At 51.6% G+C, this 13,216-nt stretch overlaps 1 protein-coding gene across 1 annotated transcript in view; it reads right to left on the bottom strand.

Annotated features, from left to right (window-relative positions):
- Cdh23 (cadherin related 23) overlaps positions 1–13,216 on the bottom strand; it is a 349,164-nt gene that overhangs the window by 213,795 nt on the left and 122,153 nt on the right. The window contains 1 exon segment of the mRNA XM_028776789.1: positions 7,583–7,661. Coding sequence (XP_028632622.1) covers positions 7,583–7,661 — 79 coding nt within the window.

Below are 13,216 nucleotides of genomic sequence, written 5' to 3' on the forward strand. Positions count from 1 at the left end.
AACACTCAGGGTGCTTAGATCATTCAATTTGCCGTTGCCAACCCAGAGGCTGCGTCCCTAAATACTGTCTAGGAAAGAGAGCCAGGGAATGCTGATTTGCTGAGCCTTGGACAGCACACAGCAGCACATTCCCTGCACCTGTGGCGAGAGAGACACAGAGCCTCTCGATAGCTATAGCAGCTGGCAGAGGGCAAGGCAGAAAAGCCCCAGGCGCCTATCGTGGCACTGGGCTCAGCTGGTCATGTCTGCCTGGGTGAGGGATGGGGTGTTCCGATGCAGGTGCTGATGTGGGTCTAGGGTGGGCATCACAGAGGCAAGTAGATCGGCTAACCTTAAGGCTTTCAACCTAGGCATACACCAGGACTCAGAAACCTAGCTCAGTGGTTAGAAGTGTGCGTGTGTGTGTGTGTGTGTGTGTGTGTGTGTGTGTGTGCATGTGTTCGTTTTCCTCTTTTCCTTGTATTCTCTATTTTCAGACTGTCATTAGGGCCTGCTCACACCCTTTTGCATATTTCCTTACTTTGGAGGGGCTGTGAAGAGCTACTACAGTGGCCTGTTAAGGGGCTATATTCATGTCTTCTTCTTCCGATCCAGATGACAAACCATCTTGTGAGCCCCTGGCCTCACCAGCCAGTCATGACCAGGCATTGTTTTTCCTTCATGCTGTCAGCCAGCAGGCCTGTTACCTCTTTCTGATCTGTTCTCCATGTCCCCTTGGACAAGTCTCTATAGGTCAGCTACATGCTAGGCCTGAAGTCTGGGGTTTCCAGGTCCCACAGCGCTATCAACACAAGCCAGAGGCTGGGTGTGCCATCCAGATTTTCAAAGTAACTCTACTTCTGAGCTTTCTCTCCCTAGAGGGAGGAGAATCCACAGCAGCTTAATCACAAGGGCTTTGATGTGTGTGGCTGGATGGTCTCCCGTGATGGCCGACCCAGCAGGCCGTGGCCAGGGGCCTGATGCAGTTGCTGTTGTATGCATGTATGAGTTCACACACACAAGTCTGACTATAAGTCATTATTCACCCCGTGTGTAGGCGTACACACTTGCACACGTGGATCAACTTTCCCTCCTAAACCATATATTTTCAAAAGGTCTCACCTGATGGCAAATCCAGGAAGGAGCCTGGTACCTAACTGCCTTCCACCATCGTACCTGTCCTGTCCCCTGTGTGGTCTAGCACGTGAGGCTGCTGAGGGTGAAGGGTAATGGGGTGGAGCCAGCTCACTTCTTATGTAGCCTTTATTCTAGACTAGCACTTCCTTTTTTTTTTTTTAAAGATTTATTTATTTATTATATATGAATACACTGTAGCTGTCTTCAGACACACCAGAAGAGGGCATCAGATCTCATTACAGATGGTTGTGAGCCACCATGTGGTTGCTGGGATTTGAACTCAGGACCTCTGGAAGTACAGTCAGTGCTCTTAACCACTGAGCCATCTCTCCAGCCCCAAGACTAGCACTTCCTAAGCAAATGTCTTTCCTCAACATTCCCTACCCTGCCCAGCTCCACCCCATGAGTCCCTGGAGACCCTGGTTCCTAATGACCTCCTTGATATGCAACTTCAGTATCACACGTACATATATGTGATTCACACATAAGAAGAGTTCAGATACTTTCACCCTCCCACACAGGAAGCGTCACCCCATTGGTGGGGGCCATCACCTGTACATAAAGCACCCAGAGCCTTGCATGGTGAGGTACGGCACCATCAGTGTCGCCTGCCCCGAGTGGGGCCCTGGATTTTGCATTTCTAGCAATTTCTTGGACAACATCAATGCTGGTGGTCTGGGGAACCTCTGTTGTCACAGAAGTTGGGTGTTCTCTGGAGCCCAGTTCAATGCCTGCTCTGTCACTTGGTAGCTGTGCAAGGTGGGCACGAATCTTGTTTTTCTCTGTCTAGACATGGATAAATGTCTCTCCTTCATTAACTCTTGTGAAGGAAAACTCATGGTCAAGCTAGGCCGGGCCTCACACATGCAAGTTTGGTTCCCATCTCCTCAGTCTTGGGGTGTGTGTGTACAGACATCAGATGGAGAGACATCGACTGCTAAAAAAGATTCAGTCTCTTCTTAAAGAGGACCAAGGAGAGGCCTGGCTGTATAAGCCATGGAAAGCTCTAGAGTGGGCTTGCTGACCAAATCTATATACCCTAAATGGTTACTGGGCTGCTGCTGCAGGGAGAGGCTCCAAGAAGGACCATTTTAGTCAGGTGCTTATCAGCAATGGATGCTCTGCCCAAGGAGACCAAAGGATCCACATAGCCTCATTCTCAGAGATCCAGGGAGCTAGGACTGACTTCTATAGTGCCTGGAGCAGCAGGCACAGGGTGGGGACCTCGGCAGCTTCATGTGTAGCAGGCTTCCATGATGATGCCGGTCAAAGGACTTCAGTTTAAAAGCTTCCCCAGAGGACTCCCTACCTGGGGAGTGATCAACAGAAGGGTAGAAATCTGGCCCTTGCAGGGAGAGGCTGTCAGGATGGAATCCAGGTGGTGGACTGTCCTCCTTAGGGTTACTATTGCTGGGATGACACACCATGACAAATGTAAGATGGGGAGGGAAGGGTTAATCTGCTTCCACATCCCTGCTACACTTCCATATCCCTGTTCATCACCAAAGGAAGTCAGGACAGGAACTCAAGCAGGGCAGGAACCTGAAGGCAGGAGCTGAGGCAGAGACCATGGAGGTGTGCTGCTTGCTCAGTCAGTCTCTCTCTCTCTCTCTCTCTCTCTCTCTCTCTCTCTCTCTCTCTCTCATTCTAAGATTTTGTTTATTTTATATGAGTACACTGTCCCTCTCTTATGACACACCAAAAGAGGACATTGGATTCCATTACAGATGGTTGTGAGCCACCATGTGGTTCCTGGGATTAGGACTCAGGATCTCTGGAAGAGCAGTCAGTGCTCTTAACCACTAAGCCATCTCTCCAGCCCCTCAGTGTGCTTTCTTATAGGTCCTAGGACAACCAGCCTAGGGATAGCACCACCCACAATGGGCTGGGCCCTCCCACATCAATCACCAATTAGGAAAATGCCTACAGACTCATCTGCAGCCCTACCTTAAGGGTGCATTTCCTCAACTGAGGCTCCCTCCTCTCAGATGACACTAGTTTGTGTCAAGCGGGCACAGAACTAGCCAGCACAGGGGACTTTAGAGTCTATTGAAATAAGGCCTTCACCAGCTTCCAGCTGTGAGGACAACAGAGGCCATTCTAGTGATGAAGCTTGTGACAGTAAGATGCGTCTTGTTGGGCAGAGGAACAGGGGAACAGCTGGCACGGGGTGAGGGTCAACTAGATGTCACCCGCTGTAGATGACACCAAGTGGCAGTCACTTTACAGAACGGTCAAGCCAGTTTTGCTCAACTTTGTTGAGGTTTGATGGATAATCAAAGTTGTATATGATCAGGGTGTGCCACAAGGTGCTTTGAGAGACGAATGTGAGCCCCACTGTGAGCCCCAGAGACAGGTGACAGCTACACACGCTGTCTCGCCTTGCTCTAATCTTGGGGAGTGTGATGCAGGTACCTTAGCTCACCCCTCGGCAGGTACCAGCATACACCATGTGAGCATCAGACTGCAGTGGGCAGTCCCTGGGACTTATTCTGATGAATGACCCTCTTAGCAGGACCTTCCAGTCCCCCCTCCTCACCACCTCGCCACCTCAGGGAACAGCCTTCTCCTCTCTGTCACTGTGAGTTCCTCTTTATCAGGATTCCACACATAAGGCATACCACGTGGAGTTTGCCTTTTGGGATCTGACTTATTACCGCTAACACAGTCAACATGAGGCTCTTCTTTGATTTCACAGCTATGCGGGAATGGCTCATTTCTCACCTGGCCAGGGGAGAAAGGTGTCTCTTGGGTGTGAATAGCATCTGGCATTGAATTGTAAAGTTTCTCTGCCCAGGACTCTAAAAGTTTGCTTCTGGCCAAAGCTAGGGAGCTAGGAGTACGGAGTATGACTTTAGCAGGAGAGCACCTGCCTGCCATGTGCAAAGTCCTTGGTCCCACCCTCATCATTGAAAAGAGAGGAAAACATGAATGATTGTAGAGGAATCCCAGACTCCTCCCTGGCTGACGCCTCTGGCTATCAGTCATTGGGTCCTGGGAGCTGCCTGGCCCTCCTCTTATTCTCTGTTCTCTGTTCTGTCCTTGTACTGTGCCTGCTGGCTAGGGCTGCCGCCACCTCTAGGTGGGACATTATAGCATCCTTCCTGTCAGTCTGCTTGCTTCAGCCTGCTCTGCCCCAAACCACCAGCCCCACTTTCTCGACATACAGAGCACCCCCAAGCTCACACAACGCTTCATTCTTCTCCTGCTGAAGTCACAATGTTCTCAGGACCCAGACTGTCCATCCACACACCACACAGTTGGCCCTGTTATCTTCAGTAGTCTGTCTCCTCACAACCTCAGGTGCTCTTTGCTCAGCCACAGAGTCACTGTAAGCGACAGATGTGTCAGCCTCCCCTGACTCTGCCCATCATGCTAATGTCCATTCATGATCCCCATTCATGATCCATGATGCGTGCCAGCTTTGATGGCCGAGCCTTTGCAAGATTCCCACTCCGGATGCTTGAGCATGCAGTATCTCACAGAATTCTCTTATTTCTTCTTATAAAGGAAAGTAGAGGGGGGTCCCCCTGGGGAGCCCCAGTTCATGCTGATATGTAGCCCCAGATGCAGCTCAGCCTCTTCCTTCTCCCTCACTGCCCCTGCATCTTGCCTAGTTACTCTGGACATCCTTCCTGTCCCCGTGCAGCTCAGGTCCACCGTCCTGGCAAAACTGCGGATTCTTGTGGTGAAGATGGTACCTGGTCTCCACCCTCCCAGGACATCATCATCAACCTAGACAGCCCTTGACCATCTGTGGTGGGTGAGAACAGAGTGCTTCCTGTCTCTGTGAGCACCTGCTGTGGAATCCAAGCTCCACTGATCAACCGACTGCTGGTTTGATTGGCTTGCTTGGTCCTTACAGTCCCCTGCCAGACATGGTCCACATTTGGAGCAAAGTCCCGGGCAGGCTCACTCCAGAGCAGGGTCTTCTATAGCAATCTGAGCACAGCTGCAACTTAAACCTAAAACTGAACACTGAGTTTGATGCTGGACTGTGGGCAAGCCAGAAGAAAGGAAACGCTACCATCTTAGCACACTGCCAATGGGACGCACTGATACTGATTCTTGGCTGTGCCCTGATAGAACCTGGAGCCTCACACAAGCTAAGCCTGTGGGCTCTTGCCGAGCCACGCTCCCAGCCCTGTATGTCACATGGACTGTACTTCTCAATTGAGAAAGGCCAGGGGACAAGTGCCCAGTAGCCTTGGGGGCTGCTGTACTGGCCAGCCTGTCTGGAGGTGCGCCAAGGACTGCAGCCCTTGCTCAATGCTTTTCCATAGCTTGAGAAAATGAATCAGCTTCAAGGATCCTTCTCTGACAATTATTTGTCAATCCTTAGTGTTTTATGGTCGTTTCAGAGCCATCAGTACCATAGGGATTCTCTCCTCCCTTTCTTAATTTTATTTTATTTGTATTTTCCTTCCTCCCTCCATTTATTTTTTATTATTTTATTTTATTTTTGCTACAGGGTCTCATGTGGCCCAGGCAAAACCTCAAACTCACCCACTGATGACCTCAACCTTTCTGGTCCTTCCTCCTCCACCAGCCAAGTGCTGGTTTGACAGGTGGGCACCACCATGGCCAGTTTTATGTAGCACCAGAATGCTAAGCAAGCATTCGGCCAGCTGACTTACACCTACAGCCCCAGGATTTTTAGCCTCGTCTTATAGGTAAGTATCATGAAGCCTGCAGCAAGCCAAACATCCTGAAACAGCCCTGGCAGGGAGAAAAGTATGCCCTCACACCCACAGCACTCCACACGGGGTAGGCAGAGCATTCGTTGAAGTAGGACTGTTTGTGTTAAGAGGAGGACGAGGCTAAGGAGTGTCCACTCAGACACTACTGGTGCCTGAGGTGGCAGGCAGAGGGGAAGATGGGGCCCGTGCCAAGTCCTCTGTGGGAAAGAACCTTGTCATTCACCAGGCTCAGTGCGGCCGCGCGGGGCTGAGAACAAATTGTTAGAGATGGAGCTATAACTTACCACTGAAGGCCTCTTTGCTCTTGGCAAAACAGAAGGATCATTAGTAGTGGGGTAAGCACTCGTGGGCAGATATAAATCCCCTCGCTCGTGGTTGATAAACAGCCCAGAGGGGACAGGGCCTCAGATCCAGACAGGTTAACTGCATGTGCCTGGTCTTAGCTTGGATCTCTGTGCCCCTGGTTGGGGAAGGTGGGCCTTGCCACACAAAGACAGAGCCCCTGCCACCAGCTCAGACTGCCTAGGTGCCTGAGGCTCAGGTCACCATTCCAGTGGACCCCTGGGACCTGAGAATGATAATCATTCCATGAGTGTACATCAAAGTCTATGCTTGGCTGGATCCTGGCCTGGACACCAGAAAAGGGGCATGGTAGGAGGCACCCAAGGGATTCAGGGGTCCAAGTATCAATTCCTACAGATGTTCAATGCAGATTGGCTATATCCGCTCTGCCCTGGGGCTCTCTAGGCTCACAGGAGTCTTGTAAGTAACTGTAGGTGGCCCGAGGCTCACAACACTCCCGGCTGCCTATGATCCTAGAGATGTGAGGGGCTCTCCTAACCACTGCAGCTACCGTCTTGTCAGCTGCTGGTAGTAATACCAAGAGCAAATGCTCACAAAGTGCTCTCCACGCAGTAGCTCTTCACACAAGTAAGTCCATAAACCACCTTGACACAAGCATTCTTCCTGTTCTCAATGTATGAGTGACGAGTGAGACACCTAACCAACACAGCCGGCTCAGGAGACCCTCCTTCCTCCCTTGACGCCTATGCTGTTCTCCCCTTTTGGAAAAACGCTCTGACTTCCTCTTCCTCATCTGTCTGGCTTGCCTGGATACACCAGGCTGATCGAGGGATGCTGTGAGCAGGTGTGTGGGGTACAGGAGCAGAGCTAGCATTTCTAAGTGGGGGCAGTTTAGCCCCTGGACAGCCCCTCAGAGCTGCTGTGGGTCCATCTATGGGTGAGGCATGAGCTGGACATCTCAGTCATCGCCATCAAGTCAGTTAGTCACGTTCTGCATGGCCCATGGATCTGTTGGTGGGGAGGGAGCTAAGGTGCCTCCCGTGGTGAAATCCCTGGGCTACCTGACCGCCTATCAGCTTGAAGTGTGACGAGAACGTGAAATCAGACGCAGCAGTACTATTTGTTCCAAAGTGATGTAAAAATTGCCACCCTTTCATCAAATAAGAACAGAAACCCTGGAGCCCTGCAGGAAGTTAGGTAAGGGTTGCTGCATTTCAGGCTCAGAGCCCCGGAAGGCCCACGGCTTCAGACCTTAGCCACACATTGCTGTTCCCGAGGCCCCCAGACGCCATGGCCTTTTAACCCAGTCCCTCCCTTTTATATCCATTTGTCCCCTTCCTTAGCAAGGACTGTCCCTGGAGGCAAGTCTCAAAGGCCATTCCAAGTAGTGCACGGCTCTGAGCCAGAGCCACTAGCAGCGGCTCTTTGAGAGTATCCGTCAAAAAAGGCAGACTGTGGCTTACCTGAGACAATAGTGTAGCCAATCCCCCGGGGGCGCCCCTTATCCTGGTCCACAGCAGTGATCACCCGCACAGTTGTGCCCTGGTTTGGAGACAGAAGGGACTTGAGTTCAGTCACCTAGATCCCAGGCAGCTGTCTTTCTTTGTGTGTGTCCTAGCACCCCAGTTTCCCTCCTGAGCCTAAATCCCAACTGCAAGGCTTGCCCCGGGAGTGTTTACCACGTAGCATTGCCCCTGACTCCGATGGCCTTGCCCTTGGCACCCGCCATTCCCCCACGACACTGATAGTCATGTATGGACCCAAGCATGGGGTCAAGAACAAACAGACAGCTGCTGTACACATCTGGGGCAGATGAGATGGAGACATGAGCAGGACAGAGTGGGTCTCCATCCAGCCCGCCTGGAGAAGCCTAGAAAGGGGCGTGCAGACAGTACCACTTAGGATGGAGTGTGAGGATTTAGTAGGAGTTTCCCAAGGAGAGCAAACAAAAGGGAAGGGGTCCCAGGGAGAGAGAACAATACAGGCCAGGGCTCGGCTGTGTGAGCTTCTAGGAAGGGATGCTGGTAAGTAACCATCAAATGATGGCAGTTTGTTGAATGAACAAACAAGAAATTGACAGCACCATCAGGACCACCGCTTGCTGAGATGTCCTTTGCCAGGAGCTGCTTCTATCTTGCTCCCCAGGCTCCATTACATCACACCCTGCATATGTCCGCTGTCCCTACTCGTCTTACACCTGAGGGGCAGGTCCTAGGACAGTGGTTTTCAACCTGTGGGTCTCGACCCTTTTGGGAGGCTCCCATGATCCTCTCACAGGGGTCTCCTGGACCATCAGAGGACACAGATATTTACACTACAGTTCATAACGATAGCAACATTACAGTTACGAAGTAGCAGTGAAAATAATTTTACGCCTGGGGTATCACTACCACACAAGGAACTGTATTAGAAGGTTGCGACATTAGGAAGGTTGAGGACCAATGCCTTAGTAGTTTTCCCTGGGTGAAGGGCAGCAGACAGGCCCTGCCTCCATCTTTGGGATGGGAAGTGGAAGTATCCTCTGAGCACTCACAAGCTAAAAAGGGCTCGTGTGGTCTTGTCTGCTTCTCACATCCTTAGGTCAGTTTTCTGCCCCAGGACCAAGAGCATCCATCCCTCCAAGCCCTCCTAGTCTGGCTGTGGGGATACAGCAGTCACCATGATCTCCTTTCCCAGACTGCACTGCTCTTCCCAGAAGCCCTTTCACCCTCCCTTAACCTAAAATGCAGAAGATGGAATGCCCCAAAGCTCCCCAAGGGAACATGGGAATATCCTGGGATAGATGCAGAGACCGGGCCGTATGGCAAGCAGGCCCAGCCTCTTCTTTGTCCTCTCCTCCAGGGATCCTGGTTGGATCTTCTGGGATTGTTAAGAAGCTGGATCAATAGACCATGTAGAGAACCAACTGACCACACTGTAAAGCGCATCTTCCTTGGCACAGATGGTCGCTGAACCTCTGGCCTGATGTTCTCAGGTACCCCAGCCTCCCAATGTCCTAATGTCCCTTCCTGCAGATGAAGAAACAGAGGCAGAAGGCTGAGAGACTTCCTGGAGGTCCCAGAGCAGGGAGCGAGGGAACAGGAAGCCAGGAGCACATTTAAATGCCAAGGGTCTGATGTTCCTGTCCACCAGGTGCTGGGGCCGCTGCAGGGTTCCGCTATAATAATGCCAATGTCATTTCCGAATGTCACTGCTCTGTGGCAGGAACTATTCTAGGCACTGGTTCCCGTGGAATTTGGAAGTGCCTCCTTGCCAGCCATCCCTGGAGATGCCATGTGTTCTAGACTGATCAGGGACCAAGGGCAGTCACATGGGAGACCAGTCAGTGACCTTGCCCTCCCAAGCTTGGCCACGGAACACAGAGAGCCCCTGACTCAGGTCCATGGAGGTCACAGGGAAGCACAACCCTGGACTTAAAGGGCCTAGACATCTTTCCCCCATCACCCCGCTGGAGGCTGTTTTGAGGGGTTCTCAAGAGCTGCTTCTTGAGGAGTTCACTATCCATCAGGGAAGATCTGGTCTAACCCCCAGCAGGAGGTCCGGAGGGTGTACAACTACCTAAGGTGTCAGTTTCCAGAATAGACTTTCTAGACACGGGGGCAGCTCCATTCTGCCTAGGTGCCTACATGTACCCTACAGGAGTGTTCCTGAGTTGCCCCTGGGCTGCTGGAGCAAGGACCCACTTACCAGCATGACTGAGCACAGAGGTCACCAGAGCTCCAGGGTTGAGCTTAAGGATACACTTAAGGGACAGATGTGTGCCTTGCCATATCCCAGGTTGGTTATGCTCAAGGGGACAGGCTAAGGCAGCTATGCTGGGCTGTCCAGAGAAGTCTGTGGCCTAAGTGCCCTCAGTCCTCGGAGCCTTGTGGACTCTATCCCCATGCATCCATAGCTGGGTTGGGGAACTACGTGGATGCTAGCTGGCTCTGTGGGACATGAGGATAAGGGGCCTCTTCTCCCAGCCAAAGTTGGAGCCAAGCCTCTGCCGAGCAAACTCTGCCAGGCTCCCAATCAGGTTTGGGGTTTCATCTCTTTTTGGGTAAATAAATCCACTTTTAATAAAACTCTGAGCTTTTAATACAAGTGCAGACAGAAGGCCTGGAAACGTTATGAGAAGGAATTAACAAGGAGGTATGGGGGCTCCTGGGAGCCCACGGCTCTTGTTTCAGAGTCTCAGTGATTATATTTTCAATATACTGCAACTTATTTCCAAAGACGAGGAACAAGGAGGAAGTGTAGCCTGCCAGCACAGAGCTGGGCCTCTAAAGACAAGTCCACACTCACAGCGGGTGGCTCTGTGGGAAGTGAGGCTGCCAGGGGCATGACCAGGAGAGTCAGAGGGAGACCCTGCTCCAGCTAAAGGGCTGAAGACAGGCCCCTGTTGAGGGGGTCTTGCCTCCCCCAGGTACTCATGTTGTGGGGAGGAGGTGACCTTCTGGGAGCCAAGGCTCTACTCAGAGAAGTGACAGGTATGCAGGCCTGCAAGGTCCTGACTCCCGAGACAGGAAGAGAAGCAGAGAGGCAGATAGGGGCTTGATTCCAGTAAGTCTGGACCTCTCACTGTACAGCAGCTGAACTGATCTACACACACACACACACACACACACACACACACACACACACACGTATATACATATATATCCATGCACATGAACATACAACACTCCTCCTGCTCTCTCTCTCTCTCTCTCTCTCTCTCTCTCTCTCTCTCTCTCTCTCTTTCTCTCTTACACACACACACACACACACACACACACACTCCCTCTTCTCCCACCCCATACACAGGAAATATAACTGACACTATAGAGCTGGGCCCTAGAGTTGCTGGGTGCATCTTGTGAAACTTTGGTGCTTTGTCTGGAACTATGCATAGTTTGCTTGCTTGCTTGCTTCCTTCCTTCCTTCCTTCCTTCCTTCCTTCCTTTTTTACGAGATGTATTTATTGTATGTATGTGAGCACATTGTAGCTATCTTCAGACACACCAGAATAGAGCATCAGATCCTATTATAGATGGTTGGTTGTGAGCCACTATGTGGTTGCTAGGAATTGAACTCAGGACCTCTGGAAGAGCAGTCAGTGCCCTTAACCACTGAGCCATCTCTCCAGTCCCTATACATACATTTCTAAACAACTTCAGCTAGTTTGGATCCTTGACATCCCACTCTGATAGGTTCCACTCCTGAGCTAAGGAGCAGCTGGGACCCTATGGGGAAGAGCCAGTTAAGTGAGCATCTCCTGAGTGCCAACCATGTGTTGGGCATGATGGGTTGTGTGGAGATTCTCCTAACCACTCCCCCTCAGGGAGGACACACTCTTGGAGCTTCCCGGAGTTGCTGAAGCTCACAAGGTATGTCGGGTAAGCAGGGCGCTTATAACTGGAGAATGGAAGGTGGAATCTGGAATAAGCCTGTCACAATGGAGACTAGAGGACCAGGCCTCTGCCTGGTGGGCAAGAAATGGGGCACAACCTGGGACTTCACTAGAAGGAACCATGTCTCCGCAGCAGGGACCAGACTGGATTGTCCTGGACCTCAGGGACTACTATCCATCACATTTTCTGTAAGCTTAGCTGGGATACCCCAGCCCCCATTTCCCTGACTCGATTAAGGACTTGAAAGGTGACAAGTGACATACAGTTTGCTTTGGAGGTATGAGTGGGGGGGGCACTACTGGTTGGTGGGGGCTGGTTGGTGGGGGCTACTGGGGACTTCCAACGAGAGCTGCCACAGCGGATTGTGAGGCAGAAAATCCTATTTCTCAGTCCTTAATTCCAGTCAATTCCAGTCAAAGGGCTGATAGGCATCGCCGGCAGTAATTTGTGCAGCCTGTCCTCTCCTTTCACCTTCTGTCGGCCCCTCGCTGACGGGCAGGCCGACATGCTGCTGTTCGAGTGAGGAAATTAAAATTTGATGCAATAATCCCAAATAAGAAGGATTTTATTAGGTAATATATACACTTTAGATGAAGCTTGGTAGCCTGATACACTGATAGAGGGAGGCATACATGCTGGGAGCCACAGATAAAGAGGGGGGAGCCAGGAGGGCGGGGCAGGGTCCTGACAGGGCCCGTGGGAGCAGCACAGACAGGGCTGGGTATGACGGATGCCTGGGTTCTCCCATCCTTGGGTACCAAACAGGCCCTGGTCCAGCTAAAGAACGAGTGTGTGAAATCAGCGCGTCACACTAAAGGGACACGGAGATCCAGATCAAGGTGTGGAAACTGATTAGCAGCCTGGAGACATCGGGCCTGGATCCTGCAGGAACTGGTTTGGAGGAGGAAGGCTGTAAGGGATGGGAAAGCAGGGATCCTTTTTCCAGTGGGGGAGCTAGGAGAAGCGGATGCACACTGAGGCTATGGGGCTGGCCAGTGCCTAGAAGAGGCTGGCCCCCAACTCACTGCCTGGTCTGTCTTCCTCAACTGGGCTGCACGTCCCCCTTGTAAAAGTGCTTGCCTTCCCCCCAGAACATGTGTGCAGTAGCTCCTCAGGAACCTGCCAGATGATGGGTAACATGAATACACAACAAAACGCTAAGGTCTCTGAGCTAAGGGAAGAAAGTCGCATGAAGAGCAGCAGAGGGGCCATGAGATCACCGACTGTGAAGGAAGACTCACTCGCAAATGGTGTATGCTCCATGGAATCTTCTAGAAAAGAAGGGTGTAGGGTACTTAGCCCACGAAAGTATTTACAGGGCACCTAGTAACTCTCTGGGGGAATGGATATGAGGCTGAACTACTGAATCAGTGCACGGGGGAGACTCTGATACCTGATGAGAACACCTGTGCAACTTACAAAGCCATCGCCATGGAGACTCAGAGGAAGCTCCGTTCAAATACATGGTCTTGTGACCATTGCATGAAGCAGGACCACATAGCTAATGGACCCTCCGGGTCACCATCCACCACAGTTTGATGTCTATGAGAGTGGGCCCTCTCTGGAACCTCCTTCCCTGCCCCATCTCCCAGGAAGCATGTAGATAGCAATGTGGGGGCTTTTCAGAGTTCCTCTGGTGACTCAATCAATGTGATGTTGGTGCATACCAATCAAGGTGGCCCTAAGTGTCTTCTCTACACTCTTGGACACAGTGTGCTGGGA

The sequence above is a fragment of the Grammomys surdaster genome, unplaced genomic scaffold (genome assembly GCF_004785775.1).
Source record: "Grammomys surdaster isolate TR1022 unplaced genomic scaffold, NIH_TR_1.0 273, whole genome shotgun sequence".
Taxonomy (NCBI): Eukaryota; Metazoa; Chordata; class Mammalia; order Rodentia; family Muridae; genus Grammomys; species Grammomys surdaster.